This window comes from Ctenopharyngodon idella, chromosome 4 (genome assembly GCF_019924925.1).
Source record: "Ctenopharyngodon idella isolate HZGC_01 chromosome 4, HZGC01, whole genome shotgun sequence".
In the NCBI taxonomy this organism is placed as follows: Eukaryota; Metazoa; Chordata; class Actinopteri; order Cypriniformes; family Xenocyprididae; genus Ctenopharyngodon; species Ctenopharyngodon idella.
Window position 1 is genome coordinate 20149032 of NC_067223.1, and position 22779 is coordinate 20171810.

The 22779-nt window shown below is 34.5% G+C and overlaps 2 protein-coding genes across 4 annotated transcripts in view; one reads left to right on the top strand and one right to left on the bottom strand.

The window, feature by feature from the left end:
* Nucleotides 1–22023, bottom strand: part of LOC127510577 (NACHT, LRR and PYD domains-containing protein 3) — a 59616-nt gene extending 37593 nt beyond the window's left edge. Inside the window, exons 1-4 of one of the 3 annotated variants that reach the window (XM_051890221.1) lie at nucleotides 21855–22023; nucleotides 13969–14304; nucleotides 9808–9963; nucleotides 6121–6276 (exon numbers count right to left, since the gene is read on the bottom strand). In XM_051890221.1, the coding sequence (XP_051746181.1) occupies nucleotides 6121–6276; nucleotides 9808–9950 (299 nt within the window). In that variant the 5' untranslated portion in view covers nucleotides 9951–9963; nucleotides 13969–14304; nucleotides 21855–22023. The remainder of the gene's footprint in view (nucleotides 1–6120; nucleotides 6277–9807; nucleotides 9964–13968; nucleotides 14305–21854) is intronic. The other 2 variants (XM_051890220.1, XM_051890222.1) reach the window with 2 other exon arrangements.
* LOC127511450 (oocyte zinc finger protein XlCOF6-like) overlaps nucleotides 1–22779 on the top strand; it is an 832024-nt gene that overhangs the window by 117789 nt on the left and 691456 nt on the right. The gene's annotated exons all lie outside the window — the stretch shown is intronic.

The window sequence follows — 22779 nt, forward strand, 5'->3', positions numbered from 1 at the left end:
CAAAAGTGAATTTAGCATAATAGGTGCCCTTTAATTTTTATATGCAGTGTGTCAGCCATGTAATATGTTGTTTATTTAGATAAATTGAACATCAGAGGGGTTTGACCTGTAATGTCTACAATGTAGTGATGCAGTTAAAAAGATTTAGGTTATTTATATGTACAAATCATACAAATGCCCCATTTTGAAACATTTCAATGTTTCAAACATTTCAATTTCAATCCAGCACCGACATTCAGGCTCAAACGAGTGAGTGAGGTGGGTGTGTGTCAAACTCACTGTCAGAGAGGAGAAAACGCAGCTGGTTTCATTGTATAGTTACTGCGGAAAATGAATATTGGAAGCGTGTCAGATATTTCAGTATCAATTATGTATTAACATCAGTGTTGGGTAAGTTACTTCAAAAAAGTAATTAATGACTAATTACATCATCAATGTTGTATTTAAGATACTTTTCTAATTACTCTGTCTGAAAAGTAATTTAATTACTCAATAAGTAACTTTCAAATTACTTCTTAAAATCCCTATAAACCTTGACCGGATAGACAATAGAAAGGAAATTCTTTTAATAATTTAGTCAAACATGGAATAGTTTAGCCTTTTATAGCTTTTTAAAACATTTTAACTTTATTAAAACATATACTATAATTACTTTTATTTACTTTATAATGCTTACATTTTTTTTTAGTAATAAATAGGGATGTCACTATACCAAAAATCTAGTAGTCGGTAGTAAACCAATACTCAGTACCACGGTAAAAATATTTAAAGATACAAATAAAACAATGCTATATATTTTTTTCCAGGTAGGTCAAATAGTAGTAAGTAAAAATACCATAGAAATTGAATAATCAAATATAAAATAACTCTGCATAGTCATAACTGTATAAATTAAATATAGATTAATCCTTATTAAAGCTTTTCTTTTGTTGTTTGATTATCATTTATAATACAGACAGCCAATAGTAGACAGTAGCATGCTTTAAAGACAGCTGTCACTAGGACCTAATGGACGGAGACAATATGCTGTTACATGCTGTTCACATTCACATAACCAACGCGAATATACGCCAAGACGGGCATTCTGACATAACTGTGTATGTATTTAAACGTTTATGTGTAATAAACTGTGAAAATCTGACACTTGCGAGAGGCAGCTATGTGTGCGCTTTGGTTGAGAGCGCACTGACTGAAGACCGTCTCTCAGAGAGCGAGTGCAGTTTTTTCTCTCTAGGACATAGCTTACATTTTACCGTAATGTTCTTGCCTACCTGTGTCAAAAAAGTGAAGTAACTTAAATATTTCCATTCTGCAAAACAGCCACTCGCTTCTGCCGACATCTTCAGACAGCGACTACACAGCCAACTGGTGCGCTCAACTCACCACAGCTAACGATTTTAAAGAGGCAGCGTTCACTTTTACCTTTAGACGACAAATTTAAATTTTAAATTCAATATTGATTTAAACAGAACTGTTGAACTAATTTACAGTATGTAAGGCAAGTACATTATAAGTAACTGTAATTAAATTACCTAAAAATGAACAGTACTTAGTAACGCGTTACAACCAACACTGATTAACATAAAGGTATTTTTGACAATACTACCATGTAGTTTGTTTTTCCAAACTTTCAGACCATAAATTACTCTGAGCTCCTTCACTGTTATGATCAGCTCTTCAAAACCTGCTGCAGCGGCTTTTTCCGGTCCACATATCAGGGCTGTTATTGGTCAGTTTACGATAGAATGTCTTTACTGGCTACCAAATTGCCGGTCAAAGCTTTGAATATTAATTCAAATTGCAGGCATACTCAGTAACGAATTGTGATTTTAAAGGTAACAAAGTAGATTATTTAGCTTAATTTGTACTTAAGTAACAATACAATTGCAGACTTAAAAATATACTCAAATATACTCAAAGTACAAGTACCTGAAAAAACGACTTAATTACAGTAACTTTACGTGAGTAGTTGTAATTCGTTACTTCCACCTCTGGCAAAGTCCTATACCTCTTTGTGGGAGCAACGTTTCATTTGGTAACATTGAGCAGTTTTGATTTATATTCTGTTGAATGTTTGATGATTGCGTTAGCTTTCATGTGTGTAACCAATGCTTCTATCACATGTTTCTGCTTCTTCGCTTGTTTTTAGATCTGGAGATACTGTTCCACTTCAGAAGACGCGTAATAGCAATTTCAATTCATTAAAATAAACAACGTTTTGAACCAAAGGTCTTCGTCAGGCAAGCAACAAACGCACAGAATTTATAATTTTATGAACGATTTATAACAGCATGATCCATCAGACCTGATCTAATTAGTCAACTAATAACCTAATCATCCAATAGAGGAAGAAAATAAAATAATAATAATAATAATAATAATAGTTTTCCCATGTATTGAATGATTGGGTAATTAGTTGACTGACGAAGACCTTTGGGTCGAAACGTTGTTTATTTTAATAAATTAATCTTAGAAAGCAGCAGTGGTAGATTCTTGTCATTTGTCATTTTATTTATAGCACCATGTAATTACAATCTACATTGTCCAAGGTGCTTTTAGGTTTGGACTTAAAAATAGACAGAGTAGGTGCTAATATGATGTGTAGTGGTAAACTATTCCAAAGATTGGGACCGGCTGCCTAAAATGCTCTATCACCCCTATGTTTCAGTCTGGTTCTTGGCACCTTTAGTTGAATTTGATTCCCTGAACTAAGCGATCTAGGGGGCTGATGAATTGAAATGAGGTCAGAGAAACATGAGGGAGCAAGCTTATGAATGGATTTGTAGACTAGTATGAGTACCTTGTAATCAATTCTATCTTACAGGCAACCAGTGAAGGGAAGCAAGTATAGGTGTAATATGCTCCTGCTTATGTGTACACGTCAACATCCTAGCAGCAGAATTCTGTATTAATTGTAGCTGTGCAAGAACGGAGTGACTAAGGCCAAAATAGAGCGAATTGCAGTAGTCCAAATGGGATAAAATAAAGGCATTAATGACCTTTTGTGTGTCCTTGAAATGGCTTAATTTTAGAGATTTGGCGAAGATGGAAAAAACTGGACCTGACAATTGAATTGACTTGCTTGTCCATTTTAAGGTCACTATCAATAATAAAACCAAAGTTTTTAACATATGTTTTAATGTTGGGTTCGAGGTTAAGGTTGGTTAAAGTAGCTGAAGTAGATGCTGGACCGAAAACAATAATCTCAGTCTTCAATTCATAAAGATGCAGAAAATTTAGAGACATCTAGTTCACTTGGTCTTTCAAACAGGCTGCCAATGTCTCAAAATCGCTTGTGTCTCCTTTTTTTAATGATAAGTAAATTTGGAAAGCTTCCGCAAAACAATGGAATGAAACTCCATGTTTTCTGAAAATATTACCCAGCAGGAACATATAGAGGGAAAATAAAATGGAGCCTTGTGGGACACCACAGGTAAGCTTTGCTATGGATGAGGTACACTTTACAATATTAACTGTATAGCATCTGTTAGACAAATAGGATGTAAACCATTTAAGAACATTGCCCTGTAGGCCCACATAGTGCTCTAAGCGAGAAATAAGAGTGGAGTGATTAACTGCATCGAAAGATGCTGTTAGGTCCAAAAGTACTAAAACTAGTGATGGCGAGTCGACTCTGAATAGCTTCAGATTCGGGATTGACTCCAGCACGGGAATCGACTCTCGGTGTCGACTCTGTTGCTGTGTCCAAAATCGCTCACTTGTTAACTGATTCTCCTATTTAGTGCATGGCAGTTGAGTGCACTAGAACCAAGGAGTGAACGAAATGAAGCGAGTAATTCGGACACTGACGAATCGCGTCAGAGAGCTGTTACAGAAACTTTGTCACATACATTATCCTACATGTAGCTTACTTTAGAAATAGATAACAGTCAAATTGACTTTAGTTTGTAATTATACATACATATATAATAACTGCACACTATGAAGCATTAGTTAAGCATTAGTAAACAGTCAATTCATCATTTATAAAGCATTAATAGACATTAATAAGCAGTTTATAAATACAGCTATAAATGCTTTGTTCTTGATTTATAAGCATATCTATAATGTGTTTAATAATTGTATTTTCATACTTTATTAATGGTCAATTTATCATTTCTAAATTAAGTATTACATTATTTACAAACCAGTTATTTAGGAGTTGTCAGTGGTTCATAAGATCATTTATAAAATGTAAGTAAATGATTAATAAACTATTTAAACATACATTTATACATCTTATTATTTAGACATATAGTAATAGTTACTCAGTGTGTTAATAAATGCTTTATTAACACATATTCCTACTGTAATTCATGATTAATTCAGGTAGTTATAAAACATTTAGTAGTTTTCAGTTAAATATTGTTGTGAGGTCATCTAAAGTGAGGACTATTTATGCCTCGTAAAGCTTTTATAAAGGAGATTTAAAGGCTCAGTGATCTTCTGCACTGCTGTTCTCTAATGTTTTAAAGTTAGTACTGAGGTATTTTTGACATTGTGAAATATTTTACTACATTATTGTTTTATAAAAACATTATTTGTTGTATTTTGGCACTCCTGTAATCCAGTGTTGGCACTGGTAAAATTTTGTTCAGCAATGTCTACACTTTACAGAAATTTATTTTTATATCAGATTGCAAAAGCTTAGTTTCATTTTACTGCACAGTTATGTTTTTTGGAGGAGTACAGGGATTTTTACTTTCTGTGAAATTGCAGAGGTTTACTTTAAATTTTATATCAAGTTACCCATCGTAAAGTTTCATTTTTTTTCCTTGAAATAAATATTTCTATGTTCTGTATCCTTTAAATCTCCTTTATAAAAGCTTTACGAGGCATGAATAGTCCTCACTTTAGATGAGCTCACAAAAATAGTTAACTGACAACTACTAAATGTTTTATAACTACCCAAACTAATCATGAATTACAGTAGGAATATGTATTAATAAAGCATTTATTAACACACTGAGTAACTATTACTATATGTAAATAATAAGATGCATAAATGTACATTTAAATTGTTTATTAATCATTTACATATAAATGATCTTATGAACCACTGACAACTCCTAAATAACTGGTTTGTAAATAATGTAATACTTAATTTAGAAATTATAAATTGATCATTAATAAAGTATGACAATACAATTATTAAACACATTATAGATATGCTTATAAATCAAGAACAAAGCATTTATAGCTGTATTTATAAACTGCTTACTAATGTCTATTAATGCTTTATAAATGATGAACTAACTATTTACTAATGCTTAACTAATGCTTCATAGCGTGAGTTATTCTAAAGTGTTACCGAATCTTCTTTGTTAATTTAATTCTGACATAATATTCGACCTCATGTTTTTCGTGACTTTTCTTTCTGTAAAATTAGGTATCAGCAGTTAGCTACTCATCAAGTCATTGCTAAATTGGACTGATTTGGACAGTCACGCTAAACGCGTGTTGTTTGAGGGGATTTAAGGCTTCGTGCTGGGGAAAAATGAATTAATTAAGTACGTAAGGACTGTCATTTTGCTTATTTATGACCCTGTTTTGATGTACAGTGGGAGTCGGGAGTCAGAGTCGACTCCATAAAACCTGGAATCGAACACCCCTAACTAAAACCACCGAGTTTCCAGAATCTGTAGAAACCAATATATCATTACATACTTTAAGAAGAGCCATTTCTGTACTATGGCCTGCCTAAAGTTTCTGGATGTGTACATATTCTTGTTTATTTCTAGTGAATGCTTAGTTTGATCGAGCACCTGCCTAAAGTTTCTGGATGTGTGCATTTTTTTTTTTTTTTTGGCTTAAAAATAGCAGAACATTAATTCATAATGGTTCATAAACTGACCAGAACCATCTGTTGATTAAACAGTTTAAACGCATGCCTTCCAGCTAGTCGGAACTGATTATTCAAACAGACCATTATAAATGCTGATAGTGAATCAATGATTTCCTGACCTCTCAAATGTTACTCAAATTTTGGTTCTATGACTGATATGGTTTCCTACATACTGTAGTTGAATGATGTGCTGCAGACATTTGAGATGGATAGATAATATGGATAATAGACATAACACAGAATATGGTTTACTCAAGTAAAACATTTATACTCACTCAGGGTCAGAGGTCACTGGTTCAGCACTGAGTTTAGGGGGGATTCCCATGGATGCATCACTCTTCATAGACACACAGCTGGGTTCTGGAGATGATGCTTTATGTGTGTGAACATCCTCCTCCTCTCTCTTATAGAGACTCATGTTATAGGTTGTGCTGTAAAAAAAAAAAAAAAAAAGAAAAGAAAAAAAGAATAAGGGAGGAATCATTTAAAAAAAGAAAACACTAAAAAATTACTCTTGGATGTGCTTTACCAATTTGACTTGACAACAAATATAAGATTATAAATAATCACTACTCACAAAATCTTACAGCAAGTCTGAACAATATATATTAGGGCTGGGCGATACAGCTAAAAAATTATCACGATATAATGTTTCATAATGTTCGGTATTGATAATTATTGAAAAAAAAAAGTAATATTCTTTTTCCAAAAAAAAGAACAGTAGAAAAAAAAGTTTGAATTTAACCAATGCATTTTTAATTAAGACAAACAACAAGTAATTTTAAATAAAAAATAAAATGTAAACAAATCTTTCTTATATTTTATATGAAGATTAAAAAAATAAGCGTTAAAGAAACTTAGAGCTGCACAATTCTGGATAAATTGAGAAACTTTTGTTTTGTCAAACTAAGATCACGATTCTGAATGACAACTAAACAAAATAACATGTCATTTACTAGAGGTTCTGACAAAATATCAATTGCTGCAGTCTATTTTAAAATGTTTAATTTATTTGAATTAATTATTTTTTAAAAATCTGTTTGGATGTATGATTCAATGACTCACTCATAAATACTTTTGTTTCATTACTGGATGAATCAGTGTATTTGAAATAATCTTGAATGAAGATTCAATGTCAAATACATTTTTTAACACTCACTTGTCGCCACCTGGTGGTGAAACAATGTAATCGATAAATACGTCGTTTTCAGTGCCAAGCTTCTTTCAGAAGCTGATTTGCTCAATTTTGATCGATAACATAGACATTAGTATTTATATCTGAACTATAAACTTTTATCTCAATACTTTTGTGATAACCTTAATATTTGTAACAGAAATAAAGATACTGTGTGGATGAAAAGACTGTGCAGCTGTTTAAACCTACATGACAAACTGTTCTCTCAAGATGAACTTTGAAGTAGATCAACTGTAAGACGTAAGGAAACCATGAAACTGCCACACTGACGAACTGAAATGTGCTTTTTTATTCACAATCTTCTCGTCGCCGGCAGGTACAGCACTCATTTTCATGTGTTTGTGTGTTCTGATCTCACGTGGTGATTGCGCAACTGACCTCCACAGCAACTTGTTTGCGTGTCACTCATAGCGCGTTTGTTTGTGATCCAGGGACGGAGCAAGCTTGAGAGTTGTTCATGCAACCGAACTTAATGTTTGTTTACATTTTAACGCATTTAAGTGAAACTATATTGAGACTTATATCGAACATTTTTTCTATCGTTATCGATTAAGATGATACCGTCGATATACCGTCGTACTGTCGATATCGATACCGTTTTATTGCACAGGCCTAATATGTACGTGTATGTGTATATATATATATATATATATATATATATAGTATCTCACAGAAGTGAGTACACCCCTCACATTTTTGTTAATATTTCATTATATCTTTTCATGTGACAACACTGAAGAAATGACTCTTTGCTACAATGTAAAGTAGTGAGTGTACAGCTTGTATAACAGTGTAAATGTGCTGTCACCTCAAAATAACTCAACACACAGCCATTAATGTCTAAACCGCTGGCGACAAAAGTGAGTACAGCCCTAAGTAAAAATGTCCAAATTGGGCCCAGTTAGCCATTTTCTCTCCCCGGTGTCATGTGACTCATTAGTATTACAAGGTCTCAGGTGTGAATGGGGAGCAGGTGTGTTAAATTTGGTGTTATTGCTCTCAGTCTCTCATACTGGTCACTGGAAGTTCAACATGGCACCTCATGGCAAAGAACTCTCTGAGGATCTGAAAAAAAGAATTGTTGCTCTACATAAAGATGGCGTAGGCTATAAGAAGATTGCCAAGACCCTGAAACTGAGCTGCAGCACGGTGGCCAAGACCATACAGCGGTTTAACAGGACAGGTTCCACTCAGAACAGGCCTCGTCATGGTCGACCAAAGAAGTTGAGTGCACGTGCTCAGTGTCATATCTAGAGGTTGTGTTTGGGAAATAGACATATGAGTGCTGCCAGCATTGCTGCAGAGGTTGAAGGGGTGGGGGGTCAGCCTGTCAGTGCTCAGACCATACGCCGCACACTGCATCAAATTGGTCTGCATGGGTGTTGTCCCAGAAGGAAGCCTCTTCTAAAGATGATGCACAAGAAAGCCCGCAAACAGTTTGCTGAAGACAAGCAGACTAAGGACATGGATTACTGGAACCATTATGAGACCAAGATAAACTTATTTGGTTCAGATGGTGTCAAGTGTGTGTGGCAGCAACCAGGTGAGCAGTACAAAGACAAGTGTGTCTTGCCTACAGTCAAGCATGGTGGTGGGAGTGTCATGGTCTAGAGCTGCATGAGTGCTGCCGGCACTGGGGAGCTACAGTTCATTGAGGGAACCATGAATGCCAACAGAGCATGATCCTCTCCCTTCAGAGACTGGGCCGCAGGGCAGTATTCCAACATGATAACAACCCCAAACACACCTCCAAGATGACCACTGCCTTGCTAAAGAAGCTGAGGGTACCTAAACCCTATTGAACACTGTTATACAAGCTGTACACTCGCTACTTTACATTGTAGCAAAGTGTCATTTCTTCAGTGCTGTCACATGAAAAGATATAATAAAATATTTACAAAAATGTGAGGGGTGTACTCACTTCTGTGAGATACTGTGTGTATATATATATATATATTCTCAGGGTGGGTTGGGTTTATTTTTATAAAGCCTCAAGTTTATTTTAGTTTGAATGACAAAAACAAGTAAAATTTTATAAGAATAATTAATCACTGCCAAGATTAATATAAATATAATTTTAAGTACACACTAATTAATTTTATCAATGTATAATAATGACTTTAGAAATGTGTTCATTCAAAACTTTCTCACCAGCAATGAACTGAACATAAAACACAAACACAAACTTACAAACTACAGACTTTATCAATCCATTCCAGCAGCCTCTAGTCTGTTCTAAAGATTATTCAAATCATTTGCACACACCCTTTTCTGATGTTGTACAATACTGATCAAATAGTTCTTTTTTGTTTGTTTGTTTGACAAATTAATCATTTTAATTTAATCATTTTTATTTTTTACACTGATAAAAAAATGGCAGTAAAAGACATTAAGAATATTATAAAAGATTTCCATTTAAAAATCTTCAAACTTTCTGTACATAAAAGAATCATGCTAAACAAAAACAATGCATCACATTTTCCCCCATTTTCATCTATGATAATCATAAATGTTTTTTGAGCAACAAATCAGCATATTAGAATGATGTCTGATGGATCATGTGACACTGAAGACTGGAGTAATGATGCTGAAAATTTAGGTTTACCATCACAGAAATATATATATATATATATATATATATATATATATATATATATATAGATGAACAGTTTTGAACAGCAGTGTAACACATACTGTATATTCCACAACTTGCTGAAAATGTAATTAAAGGTTTCACTACAGCTAGAAAAATCATGTTTATACTCACTCAGGGTCAGAGGTCACTGGTTCAGCACTGAGTTTAGGGGGGATTCCCATGGATGCATCACTCTTCATAGACACACAGCTGGGTTCTGGAGATGATGCTTTATGTGTGTGAACATCCTCCTCCTCTCTCTTATAGAGACTCATATTACAGGCAGTGCTGTAGAAACAGACAGTAAAAATATACAAATGAATTGATTTCTTTAGACATACAAGAAGAATAATGTAAAAAGAAATGTCTTGATGAATTCTCATGCCAAACAACATTAAAATATATGGGCCATTCTATAGAATTGGTTCAAGGTCAGAGTTGGAAATGTCTTGAAAAAAATTTCTATTTCCACAAATTTTGTATGCAAATTGTATAATATCCAATGTACACATTTCTAGTAATTGTACAGTTAATTCTCATATTGTATTTTCAGAAAGTTTTGGAATATTTTTCCTCTCCCCAAATTTGTCACTACCGAAACACAATAATAAATATTTTAATAAGAAGGGTTACATTGACTTATTAATATTTTGTTTACATCTACCTTGTAAAGGTGAAGGATTCATTAGTTTGAATATACATTGAACCAAACACTATAATAACATCTTAGTTGATAATTCAATATACTTTATTTTTGACAAAACATCCCATGTTTCACTCGTGACTGCACATTTTCGGTAGTGACAGTAATGTTTTGGTAGCCACCACATCACATTACAGAATTTTAACTTGAATTTTAACTAATTTTAACTACTAAAATTCTAATGATTTGCATAACTGTACTAAAATTTTGTTTATTTCCCCCATATTAATGATTATATGTTCCCTTTATATGTCACTACCAAAACAATGTCACTACCGAAACAGTCGCAACCGAAATGTGATGAAGTTTCGGTTGTGACGATTTTAGATTCTTTTGAGCCTAGCTCACAGATGCTATTCACTACATGGTTAACTAGCACAGTTCTGAACAGTTGTACACACATAAAAACTAAATTTTATGGAATAAAGGCCCGATCACACCAACACCGATAGCTATAAAGATAACGCTAAAGATATAGTTGTAAAAATTGTTCTAAATATAAAAGAATAGCACTGTCCACACCACAGCTATAATGATAACAATATAGATAACGTTAGGATCACTTTCAGAACGATTTTTTTCCAGCTGCTAAATGATAAAACTCTGACAGCCAATCAGAATTCATTCTAATTTAAGGGCTCACGCATTTCAAATGGCAGACGCCATTGCGGAGTAATCGCAGAGGTCCAGAAAAAGCCACAACTGTTTCAGAATTCAAACCCTCCTTTCAAGGATACTTTAAAGAAAATTGATATATACGGAAAACAATCCGTCATACCCTCTGAATAAAAGGTGAGAAGTATTAACGATGAGATCATTATGCCAGACAAACAGTGTAAGAAAATTACGCTAGTTTCGACAACGTTGTCTTGCTTCCTTTGAAGTTGCAGTGAAAAAGACTAGGCATTGTTTTTATTCCACTATATTGACTTTGTCAGCTAAATTCACTGTTAGATTAGATCGATTACACTAGCTATTCACTCAAATGGTGGTTATTGTAAATGCAACAAGAACAGCAAAAACATGTTGAACACACTTTGAAACAACAGCACGTGAGCTTAGAACAGTGGTTCCCAAACTTTTTAGAGTGGAGTACCCCCTGAGGGATTTACCATTCTTCTGCGTACCCCTTCTCTTCCACTTAGACTGCACATTTTCCATTAAAGGACAATATTTGCCCCCTAAATTGACTTTCCAGTGCATCTTTATAAATACCTTTACAACATTAATAATGTTTTAAATAAATTAAAAAAAATGTTCAATAGAGAAATATGCAATGATGATAAAAACGTGAAGTGATTATTTTAAATACTAAAACTGCCAGTAGGTGGCGGCAAGTCGAATGAACGAATAAATCATTGAATCTATGACTTTCACCATCGATTCTTTCAAAGTCCCAGATTCATTCACAAAACACCGCTGTGTGTTGTAGTTCTGCTGTGGCTTTCGTTGGAACTATTATTTCATTGCAAAATGGAGCAAATACTGACAATACTGTGAAGAACATCACTTAATATCAGGATGCGATTTGTGAAAAAACCAGAGGGGGGGATGTTTTGAAAAGGTTTTTTTTTTTTTTTTCCTTTTTAAAATAAATCACAAACCACAGTGGGGCTAATTTTTGGCAGCTGCCTGTTACAGAAACATTTTTACAAAAAATATTCTGATTTAACCTTGAGTTTTGAAGTATTAGACAGATTAGATAGCTTCGATATTTGCACCACTATTTACAATGACACTAATAATTCTTAATTTCTAATAGTAATGCAAAATCATGCAAAATCAATCAGTAGTTATTGATTTTTTTTTAATAGAATAACGAGACATAAACCTCTACATTCAATCGCGTTTGCTCCTATTTATTTTTGATCACAGTGCATACGCAAACGTTTAGTCCCAAAGTGCGCACATCTGGAGAGATACACGTTTACCTCATATTTCGTTAGATAAAATAGAACCAGGGCCGTACGCAGGGTTTCATAATTACCAAGGTCACAAAATGTAGTTTACTAGTCTAGGGGGGTACAGGGGCATGCTCCCCCCCCAAAAAAAATTTGATTTCCTTGGTGTAGACGTGCATTTTAAGACGTTTTAAGGCCAACAAATTGGATAACAATTGCTTTGAAACAATGTCAAGAAATAGCCTATACATGCAAGTGACGTTGTGATGACTTAATGTACAACAGAAGAACGACGGTGCATGCCCGTAGTTTCATTTGCGCTTTATTTAAGCTATAATAAAGTAATGTGCAGCACGCGCCGCTGCATTTGCGTGTGCAATTCTTGAGCGCACGCCGCGAGCACAGTATAACGGCTGATTGGACAATCATGTTCATTTTACTGACATAGCCTGACATCTCGTCTGACCGCAGTTCACTGTTGTTCAAGTGAAGCTCCCTCGTCCTCACCTATCTTTTCCGCGCTCGTTTGACTTGTGCCTGGCGCTGAGGCGAAGTTGGAATGCGCGCCTGAAAAGTGTCCCGTTTGTTGTAAAAAAATAAATAAAAAAATATTTTTATTTTTGGTATATTATATACTCTGTTGGTGGTTTGTGGAGTAGCATCACCTGGGGGTAATATTTTTTATCCCCCCCATCCCCCCCTACAAATCGCATCCTGCTTAATATTACCCTTTTGTTTGTTGAACTGTTGTATAAAATCAATGTCACTTTTGCAATCGTGTGGATATTTGGATTTGCATTCATGCTCATATAATATTATCAACATTAAAAACAAGCTCACAAAAGGTATGTTTTGTATCAAGAGTTTGAATCTTAAAATGATCTCTATGCGCTTTTCTGTGGTAGGCTATTTTTTTCTTCATGCTAGTAGTTTACTTATGTATAAATGGATGCAATCAGTTTTGACCGCAAAAGGCATGGATGTTGATTGGATGTCATGTATTTACGGCATTGTGCCTATTAGAAATACATGCTTGGTTTTAAAGGGGTCATGAACTGCATTTTTTTTTATTATTTTATAATGTTTCCTGGGGTGCACTTAATGTTAGTATGCTGTTTACATCAAAATTGTCATAATTAAGAAATAAAAGGTATTATTGCTACCCTGATTTTAGCCCTCTGATTTGAACACTCTGTTTCAAGGAGCGTGTCTACTGTGAGACTTCAGTATAAATGCCCACTGCTGTGATTGGCTGACATCTTTCCATCTCTTTTAGCACGTTTTTACTATTACAGCTCTCAAGGTTAACTAATCGTGAAAAGGGCTACATTGCATTTAATGTGGCATGGAAAGCAGTGATCTCGTCATTTAAACTCAATCTCTGCACACTAACGAATGCTTTCATTGTAGCTAACTGTGCAAACGCGATATAACTAAGAGATTTGTTGAAAAAAACACGAGTTTTGGCAGGAGTCCAGAACTCATTCACTGAAACATCACTTTCTTTATATAATTGAATCACTGTTTAAATAACAGATTATTTTCAGAATAACAGAAACAAAATCGTGAGGTTGGCCATTTAGTCACTGGTTTGATTTACTTACATATAGACAAAGAACATCTGACTGTACATGAATCATTACATATCAGATCAGGCATTAGAACAGTAGGAGTAACACAGTTACTTACATGTTGTTGCATTACTGTCGAGTCTATAACGTAAAAGTCTGTTTGCAAAGCCTGTGCCGAAATGTGATTGACTTACCAAAGTATCTACATTGAAATACCAAATACTAATAAATAAAGCTCAACTGAGACATTCACATTGTTGAAAATAAATAACCATATTCCTAGCATTAGGATCCTTTGAAAGGTAATGTTATATTTGTCCTGTATTGCTCTCCTCTCCTCCTCAGCTCACTAACATGCCAGTGGGCGGGGCTAATGTTGCAATGATGAAGTAGGTGTTGATTTCTTCTGAGGAGGCAGGGTTTGGCACATTCCAGGATCAGTCGTTCAATGGGCCTGGTGTCAATAAAAGCTTTTATTGGATTAACAAGGAAGTTTTCAGCTCTGAAACAGGATATTCTTATAGTACGATGACCTCTTAATTATCAAAAGCTCAAGGAAAAATAGTTATCGTTATAGTTAGCGTGCTTTAAAAAAAAATTTTTTTTCTTTTTTCTATTTAAAAAAAAAAAAGCAATGGAAAAAAATCAAAAAAATTATTTCAATATCATTTTCACAAGTTGAAATTTAGGAGTTATGGTTCGGGACAGCCACTTCCCAATTGAAAGTATCCAATAAATGGTGAATTTATATATATTAAAGCTGCTGTCCGTAACTTTCTTTGTGTTCAAAATTTACAAAAATTATATAACGAAAATGTACAACATAAATCCATTTTCCAAACCATGTTTTTGTCTTACCCTAAATCATTATGATACACTTATTAATAAGTGTTTATATTCAGACTATTTTAGACCTGTCTGGTAGAAACTGCTGCGGAGTATCACAGTAACTGCGTAACTCGTCATAGACATAAACGGAGAGAAGTAGCTCCGGCTACAATGTTCTTCCGCAAGATGCATGCAGTTCTGTTTATTAACCGCTAGAGCACCAAAAGTTACAGACTACAGCTTTAAGCTTACTGATATTTTAAATATTATTGTTATTATTAAGATTCACAGTCAGTAGAGCTGCCGCTGCCCTGATGTGCTCTTTTTCATCCCAGTAGGGGTTCAATCCCCAACTGCCTTACAGCACCAGCATATGTGACCTGTCAGTGCCTGGCTGGTGGCTGTCAGGCCACCTCTGCAAGTTTCAGCAACCATTGATTTTGGGCAGATTATGTGTTTTGCACTCCTCCTTCCTCTCTCGCTCCAGCTAATTATATTCATTTATTACAGTGTATCTGTGATTCTTGTCTTTTACATGATAGATGTTTTAGAGGATTTTATCTCAATTAAAGCAGTCTATCAGTGATCCCGACAGGTTTGTTACTGCCGCATGCACTGGCTGCTCAGTCCAGCTGTCACACAGGACATGTTGTACCTGCTCTTTATGTTATAGTGCTAATTTATATATTTTGGAGTTTTAATAGGTATTCATGTTGTCTTAGCCATTTTTATTCCTCTTATCTATTTTCTTCTTCTTCTAATGGTATTTTATGGCAGTTGGCCAGGCAACTTTTGGTACACTACCGCTACCAACTGGACTGGAGCACTAATAGGCAGTGAAAGAAAGTGGAGGGGAAAAAACCCAAAACAACAACAACAACAAAACCACTAAATTCTCTTTTCTAATCCTATTTCTTTAATACATTTTATAATTGCTGTATTTATCTTATATTGATCTGCATGTTCTTTCAAAAGGCTTTGCATACTTAATGTTTCTATGCCCATTCTGCTTCCTACTTTGATGAGTTTTAATCTTTTTTTTTCTTTTTTTTTTCTTTTTTACAGTTTATTATAACATGCTTTATTGTTTCTGCCTGATTAAAATAATTACATTTGCCCATTTTTATGTTTTCCTATTTTGAACAGAGAGTGATTTAAAACACTATGCCCTATTCGGTTGCAAGTAATAACTGTATCTTCTTTCCTGTTCCTATGGAGCTAGAAATATGACAATGTGATTTGAATTTGAATTGTGTAATTTTGAATTATAGACAAGTGTCATTTAACAGAATTGAATATTAAGTGCCATTTTATATAGTTTTGAATTTGATTTTGTTTTTAAACTTGAATCCTGGACATTTGATATTTAACAAAAGCTAATTTTTTTATAGCAAAATTTTCTACCTATGTATTTTCAAACAGCGTATTTTTTTGTTCTGAATTCTTAAACTGCAAATATTCACTTCTTAAAAATACATCTACAAATTTTCAACAAGAACAAATTCAAAACACCAAATTCAATATTCTAAAATTCAAAACGAAAGTGAAAGTAGGTCAGAGGTCCAACTTCCGGGTTCCACAGGGAAGAGTAGAGGATCTTGGAGAAGTCATTACAGAGTAGCAATAATTCTCAGCGTGCAAGACATTTATCTCTGCGGGTCTCTGCCTATTTGTTTTAGTATAAAGTATATTTAGTATGGAAGTGATTAGCAGGCGTAATAGTCACACATAACTCTATAACTTATTAACTTGCTGGCGCTTTGAGTTCAAGAACGTCACGAATGATCATTCAGATATGTGTAACATAGCAGGCTCGATTACATGATTTCTTTCCGCTCAATATCATGCAAATTGTAGGCTTATTAAATTAAATTAAATCAGAAGGTATAAGTGTCTGTGACCCATTAAAAATACAATATTTCATATTTAATTTCAATTAATTACATAACAAAAGAAAAAACTGCGTAGTACAGGCTATGCTGAGTTTTGGTTAGCCTAATTTTTGTGCTCCACTAACCTGTTCACAGAAATGATAGAAAGCGCATCCTGTTTGTTTTCTTTATTTTACAAAAGGACAGTGACTTGTTTTTATTTGTACATGTTAACAAATAAACGTGAACACACGCTTTAAAGTTTCTGTATGACCATAAGGCATTGTGTCCACCAAAGCATTTTTAGCCAGCTGAACACGCCTAGCTGTGAGCACTTCAGAGCATTTCGACAGCGCAGCGGTTTTTTATTTTTTCAGATCAGACGCTTTGTTGCTATGATACAGAATATCCGTGGCACTGTTACTTGTAACTGATTTCGCAGATAATTTGTTTCAGACTAAAAATGTCGACACAATTTAGAGTACTTGCTATGTATGTTCGGAGACCAACAATATTCATTTATCATCCATTTTATTTCGTTCTCTGCTTGTTGATGACATTGTACAGCAAGAATATTTACACTTTCACTATACTATAAAAACTATAAGAATAACTTTTGCTGCTGAATTATCCACTAACCTCATTTATAATAGTATTTTTGCCATAGATTATGAATATAGCCTTCTCTTACTGTGGCAGTTTAAATCTTTGCAAATAAATATCTTCCAAAATTTGTTGACAGAGATGGTTAGTTGTTTTAATTTTTCAATTCAAGTGGCACGAGATGTTTTAAAATCTTATAAAACTCAGATGCTTTAAAAAAAAGTGCATAGAGCTGCTAATTTCATTTGGTGTTTGTTGATTTTGAAATGTTTTCAGTGTGCGTATCAGTTTTTTGAACAACTTTTTGAACATTTTCCTCTCACTTTAACAAAACTGTGATAATATTGATAATCTTGATCACTATAATCATGATATGACATTTTCATACCGTCCCATCTCTACACACAACATATCAGTTGTATTGCTAAATTGACATTGCAGCCTGTTCATCAAAATAAAATGCAGTCGACCAAACATATAGGCTATAAAAAGTTACACTGCTCAATTTAAACGGTCCGTTATCTGTGGTGTTATGCCAAGCACATTTGCTCATGTGAAGGATGCTATTTTACAAGGACAATGAACAAGAATGAAGTACAAAAACTTGTTTACATTAATAAGTAATAGTTTAGCAACTAAATGTTAGCCTACATCTCGAATAATATGGAAACATTTGGATTAGTGCTGAATGAGAGTCCTATACCAACACCGTGTTTCACTTTTAAATTAATTCGTTTTGGCTTTACTTTTATGCTGTATGTTGTTTATAATGAATGCTGCTATAGTTTGTGCTTTATTTTAGAATTTTATATACATTTTCATAGCCTATTACTATAATTTTATAGGCTTAGCTAGGCTATATTTTTACTTGTGTTATAGGCCAGCAAATGGCAACTAAAATAGCCTAAATAACATTTTTTAACATTATGCCAAAAGTTATAGGCCATAATGAGGTTACACAATGATGAGTAGAGGTTAGAATCAAGTTTGTAGAGAGCTTTGCTCAGTCCATTTTAAATTAAATTTTTTGTCGCCTCTGAAATATGTTAAACCATATATAACATGCGAAGTTCAAGTAAGCTAGAAATAAGCTACAAAAAACCATACTGATTCAATATGTGCATATATTGCATGGACACAGAAGAAACATAATTGTCTAAAATGTCATTTATCTGACACAGAGACGCACATCTTAAGAGTGAACATTCATCAAGAAATGCCACCCATACCACTGCATCTTCATGTACAGTTCTTCTTTTGCGTGCAGAAGTCGTTCACCAGAGATCATAGTGTAAATTGAATGCCGAATTCAGAAATCACTTGTGTGCATCGGGCAGGTAATAATAGTAATATAATTAATAATAAGCTAAATAAATGAACGTGAGCAGGGCAGCGGACCAAATCAGTCACCAGGTCAGCGGGACCCCTCCCAGGGACATTCTTAAATGCTTAACGTGAAAAACGCTTAACGTGACAATGTACTAAGACAGAGATTTTAAAAGACCAAACTCAGTTAACATCATACTAATAAAGTATACTATGTACAAAAAAATCAGATGAGCCCAGAATATGATCGCAACGCGTTTAATCACACATTTAGCCTTTTCCTCCCATAGAAAACCATTCTTCCGATGGACGGTCAAATGATGTTAAATTATCCTAAAAATGAAGGCTAAATAAAAATCTGACATTATCCTGACTGGGACCAGCTGCACCGTTGGCTCAATGGCTCACTGCTTTTTAAGTTTTCATTTATTTATTTGCAGGGCATGGAACTGTCTGCGTGAACATGACAGTGATCCAGTTGTGTTTGTGGTGTTGGTTGGCCTTTGGAGTGTGAATTAGCCTTTAAATGTCTTAATAAGCCTTAATAAGAAATAAATCATGTAATCGCACAGTATGTTACACATATCTGAATGATCATTTGTGATGTTCTTGAGCTGAAAACGCCAGCGAGTGAAATAGCCTAACATCCAACTCCGATAACAGAATGCAGCAGAAATATAGTAATTATAGAGTTATGTGTGACTGTACGCTTCCATACTAAATATACTTTATACTAAAACAAATAGGTGTAGCAAAGACCCCCAGAGATAAATGTCTCACATGCTGAGAATTATTGCTACTCTGTAATTGGCCAAAATGCAACGTTTGACTTTTCCGAGATCCTCTACTCTTCCTGGTTTCACAGACAAGGCTTGTTTTATACTAAAATGAGCTGTTTTAACTGAAAGCAACTTGTACTGATCTTAAAATATGCCAGTGTTATTGTTTTGTCTTAAGATATACACCAGCAATGTTTTTTTCTAGTGTACGTTTATAAAAGCTACTTAAATATCCTAATTGAATTGAGGCCTAATCCTGGCTTAGGCTAAGCCCTGTCTGTGAAACCGGGGTCTTATTGACAAATGGCATTTCCATCAGCTATATGGCTGAACATTAGTGAAAAAAAAAATCCTTGCCAGCCAGCCTGGAGATTGAACCCCATCTATTTAATCTCTGAGAAATCACTCTTCATATTTAAACCAATTACTGGATGACTTTTGAAATATTTATGGCTTTACTAAGCTATGAATGCAGACACTTTGTCACAGGATAGTTCTGTTTTTGTTACTGTATTTCTGTCACTGCAAAAGCCAGACTTAATTTGATCAGCAAGTACTTAAAGGCTGCCAAGAGAAAAACTCTCAGTAGAGACTAAAGCATCTGAAAATATTCTTACATTACAGTAGGACAGGATATTATGCAAACATGCATAATATAGGCTATTGCAGGACATTACAAATTATAATTTATATGTAATATGTATATATTTAAGTATTCACACATGCAGATTCAGTGGTGTAGTCTAGTTTTTTTGTAGTGAGTATACTGTGATTTTTTCCCTCCCAGCTTCATACTTGCCTGTCCCAGATCGACACCCCATAAGCACCGCCACACTCACTAATGCATGTAGTATGCATCTGATCTAGGCTACATGTTATTGAGAGCATTCTGAAAGACTGCTTATGTGTGTGTTATCAGAATGTCAATTTATTATAATCAACAAAAGACTTTAACAGCCAGTGACATTTACAGCTGAAGGGACTCTGGACTGATTTTCTAACTCAGCCAGTTAAGATAGCCTTAGATGTTATATGAATATGATCCCTGGAGCATATTTTATCAGCTAGCAAGTTTCAATGCACATTTAAGAGTGCAAGTTTCAAGTTATTACTCTCTAAAAAATGTTTGGTTAAAAACGACCCAAGTTGGGTTGAAAATGGACAAATGTTTGCCCAACCTGCTGGATAGTTTTATTTAACCCAACTATTGTGTAAAAATTGCTGTATTGCTTGCTTAAAATGAACCCAAAATATGTTGGAAATTAACATTTATTAATATTAAATATAATAATTAAACAATAAACATTTATTAAATTGTTTATTAATAAATGTTCACCTTTGATTATTATTGTTGCCTCTAGTAATTCTGATTTTCAATTTCCAACCTATTTTGGGTTAATATTAAGCCAGCCATATAGTCATTTTTAAACAATAGTTGAGTTAAATAAAACAAACCAATCGCTGGGTTTGTCCATTATCAACCCAGGATTTTTTTTAGAGTGTGACAATAATGAAAAGATGAGGCTTATCAGTATGTCACAATATCACCCTGTTTGGACTTTGTTTTGTTTTGCACCATTTCCTGCCAGTCTACCATCATAGTTATGCATTTTAATTCACTAACTTGCAATTCAATTCAGTATCAGTTATTCTGGATATACTGTATATCAGGTCAGTACATGGCAAATTTTCTCAAGAAAAAAAAAAAATCTCAACTAATGCTGTAAATATAGGCCCTATATGGGAATTAGTTGGTAGGCTACTACATTAATATTGAAGGTTAAAATGAACTGATTTGTATAATAACTTAAATTACACTTAAGGAAATTCTTATAATAATTAAGTTATAATAATAGGCCTACTAACTTTAAAATTATTTCTACTCCAATTCGTTTTTTGAAATATAAACATTTAAATGGTGGCTGTCAACTTGACGGATTTATTCAAACATGCATAATATAGGCTATTGCAGAACATTAAAAATTATAATTTATATGTAATACGTATATATTTAGTTAAATGCTCCTCTCAAGAGTTCATTTTTCTAGCTGAACGAGTTTATGGTCACTGAATATGTTTGTTCTGAGGTAAACGTGACCTTATGTGACATTGTTTACAAGCTGTTATTAACGTCTTTCCGCGGTTGAAACACTGATTAAGCGATTATAAGAGACATATGGATTTCGTTAAGTTGTACTGTATCTTTTATCATACCTTGAGATGTTCATTCATGTTTATTTCGCGCTGTAACTGGTAACTTAAAGCGGAGGAGAGGATCAGTTCACGTGCGCGTCAGGCTGCCGCTTCTCTTGAAGTGCTACAGCGATCTGTCTCTACACATTAAAGAGCGCCAAACGGTATTTATGTTTTTTTTTTATTATTATTATTATTTCTAAGTAAAATGGGCAACTTGAGACTTTGAGAAATATGAGACTTTGTTTCATGTCAAAAGCAACAAACCACAAATATCATATTGTGATTTATTGGATGGTTACATATCCTCGCGTTTTTTTAAGTGGGTAGACTACACATAGACTACACCACTGGGTCTACCAATACATGAGAATGAATCCAGAAATGTGTTTGTTCAAACCTACCTCTGTCTCAACAACGAAGAACATCAAACACAAACTTCATTCAGTTCGTAAATCCATTCTCTCTCTAGATAACAGCATTAAACTGATCTGTTCTTAAACTAAATCATATTATTCACAAACAGTCTTTCTCTCCTGATGTTGTTCATGTTCTTCCTTTCACGAAATGGAGTTGCTTTAAGTAGTTTCACTTTTGAACGGGTCCGCCGGTTTATATTGTAACCTATAAGAGGAAATCATAACAACCTGGCGGTCTGCCAGCATTTCTTTTCTTTTATTTCTGACAAAATATCAGCGGCCGTCGTAATGATGACAGTAGCGCACACTGTTCTGTGCTCAGACACGGTTAGCGCTCACACTGCATGCGAACCGAGCTCGAGCCCAACCGAACCGCGCTCTGGCCCACCTCTTCTAAGCGGGCTAGGGACGGCTAAACGAACCGCGCCCGGACACGGAAAGAATCGATCACACTTGTCAAGCGAACCGGGCTTTGGCGGTCAAACGCGCTTGGGCACGGTTCAGAGCGCCTAGTGTGAGTACACCCTGATGGATGTTTCCTTCTGGAGCATCACTGAATATGTGAAGCTTTTGTAATAGTTGTGTTTGAGTCCCCCTCAGTTGTCCTCAGTGTGAAAAGATGGATCTCAAAATCAGATCACTGCAAGAAAGGGGTCAAATATGCAGAAGATGCTGGAAAACCAAAGAATGTGCAGGAGCCGAAGGATTTTTCTGAGGAACAGAGCTCAGTTTAACTGTTTAGGGCAAACAAGGGACTCATGAACAACCATCACAAAACAAAACAAAAAACAGTTGTGGAAGGTAGTGACACACAATATTATAAATCAAGCGTTTGTTATGTGTCTTGAATTTTGTTTTTGTATTTTTGTGGACTAGGCTATACGTAATAAACATTTGTTATGTGAAATAG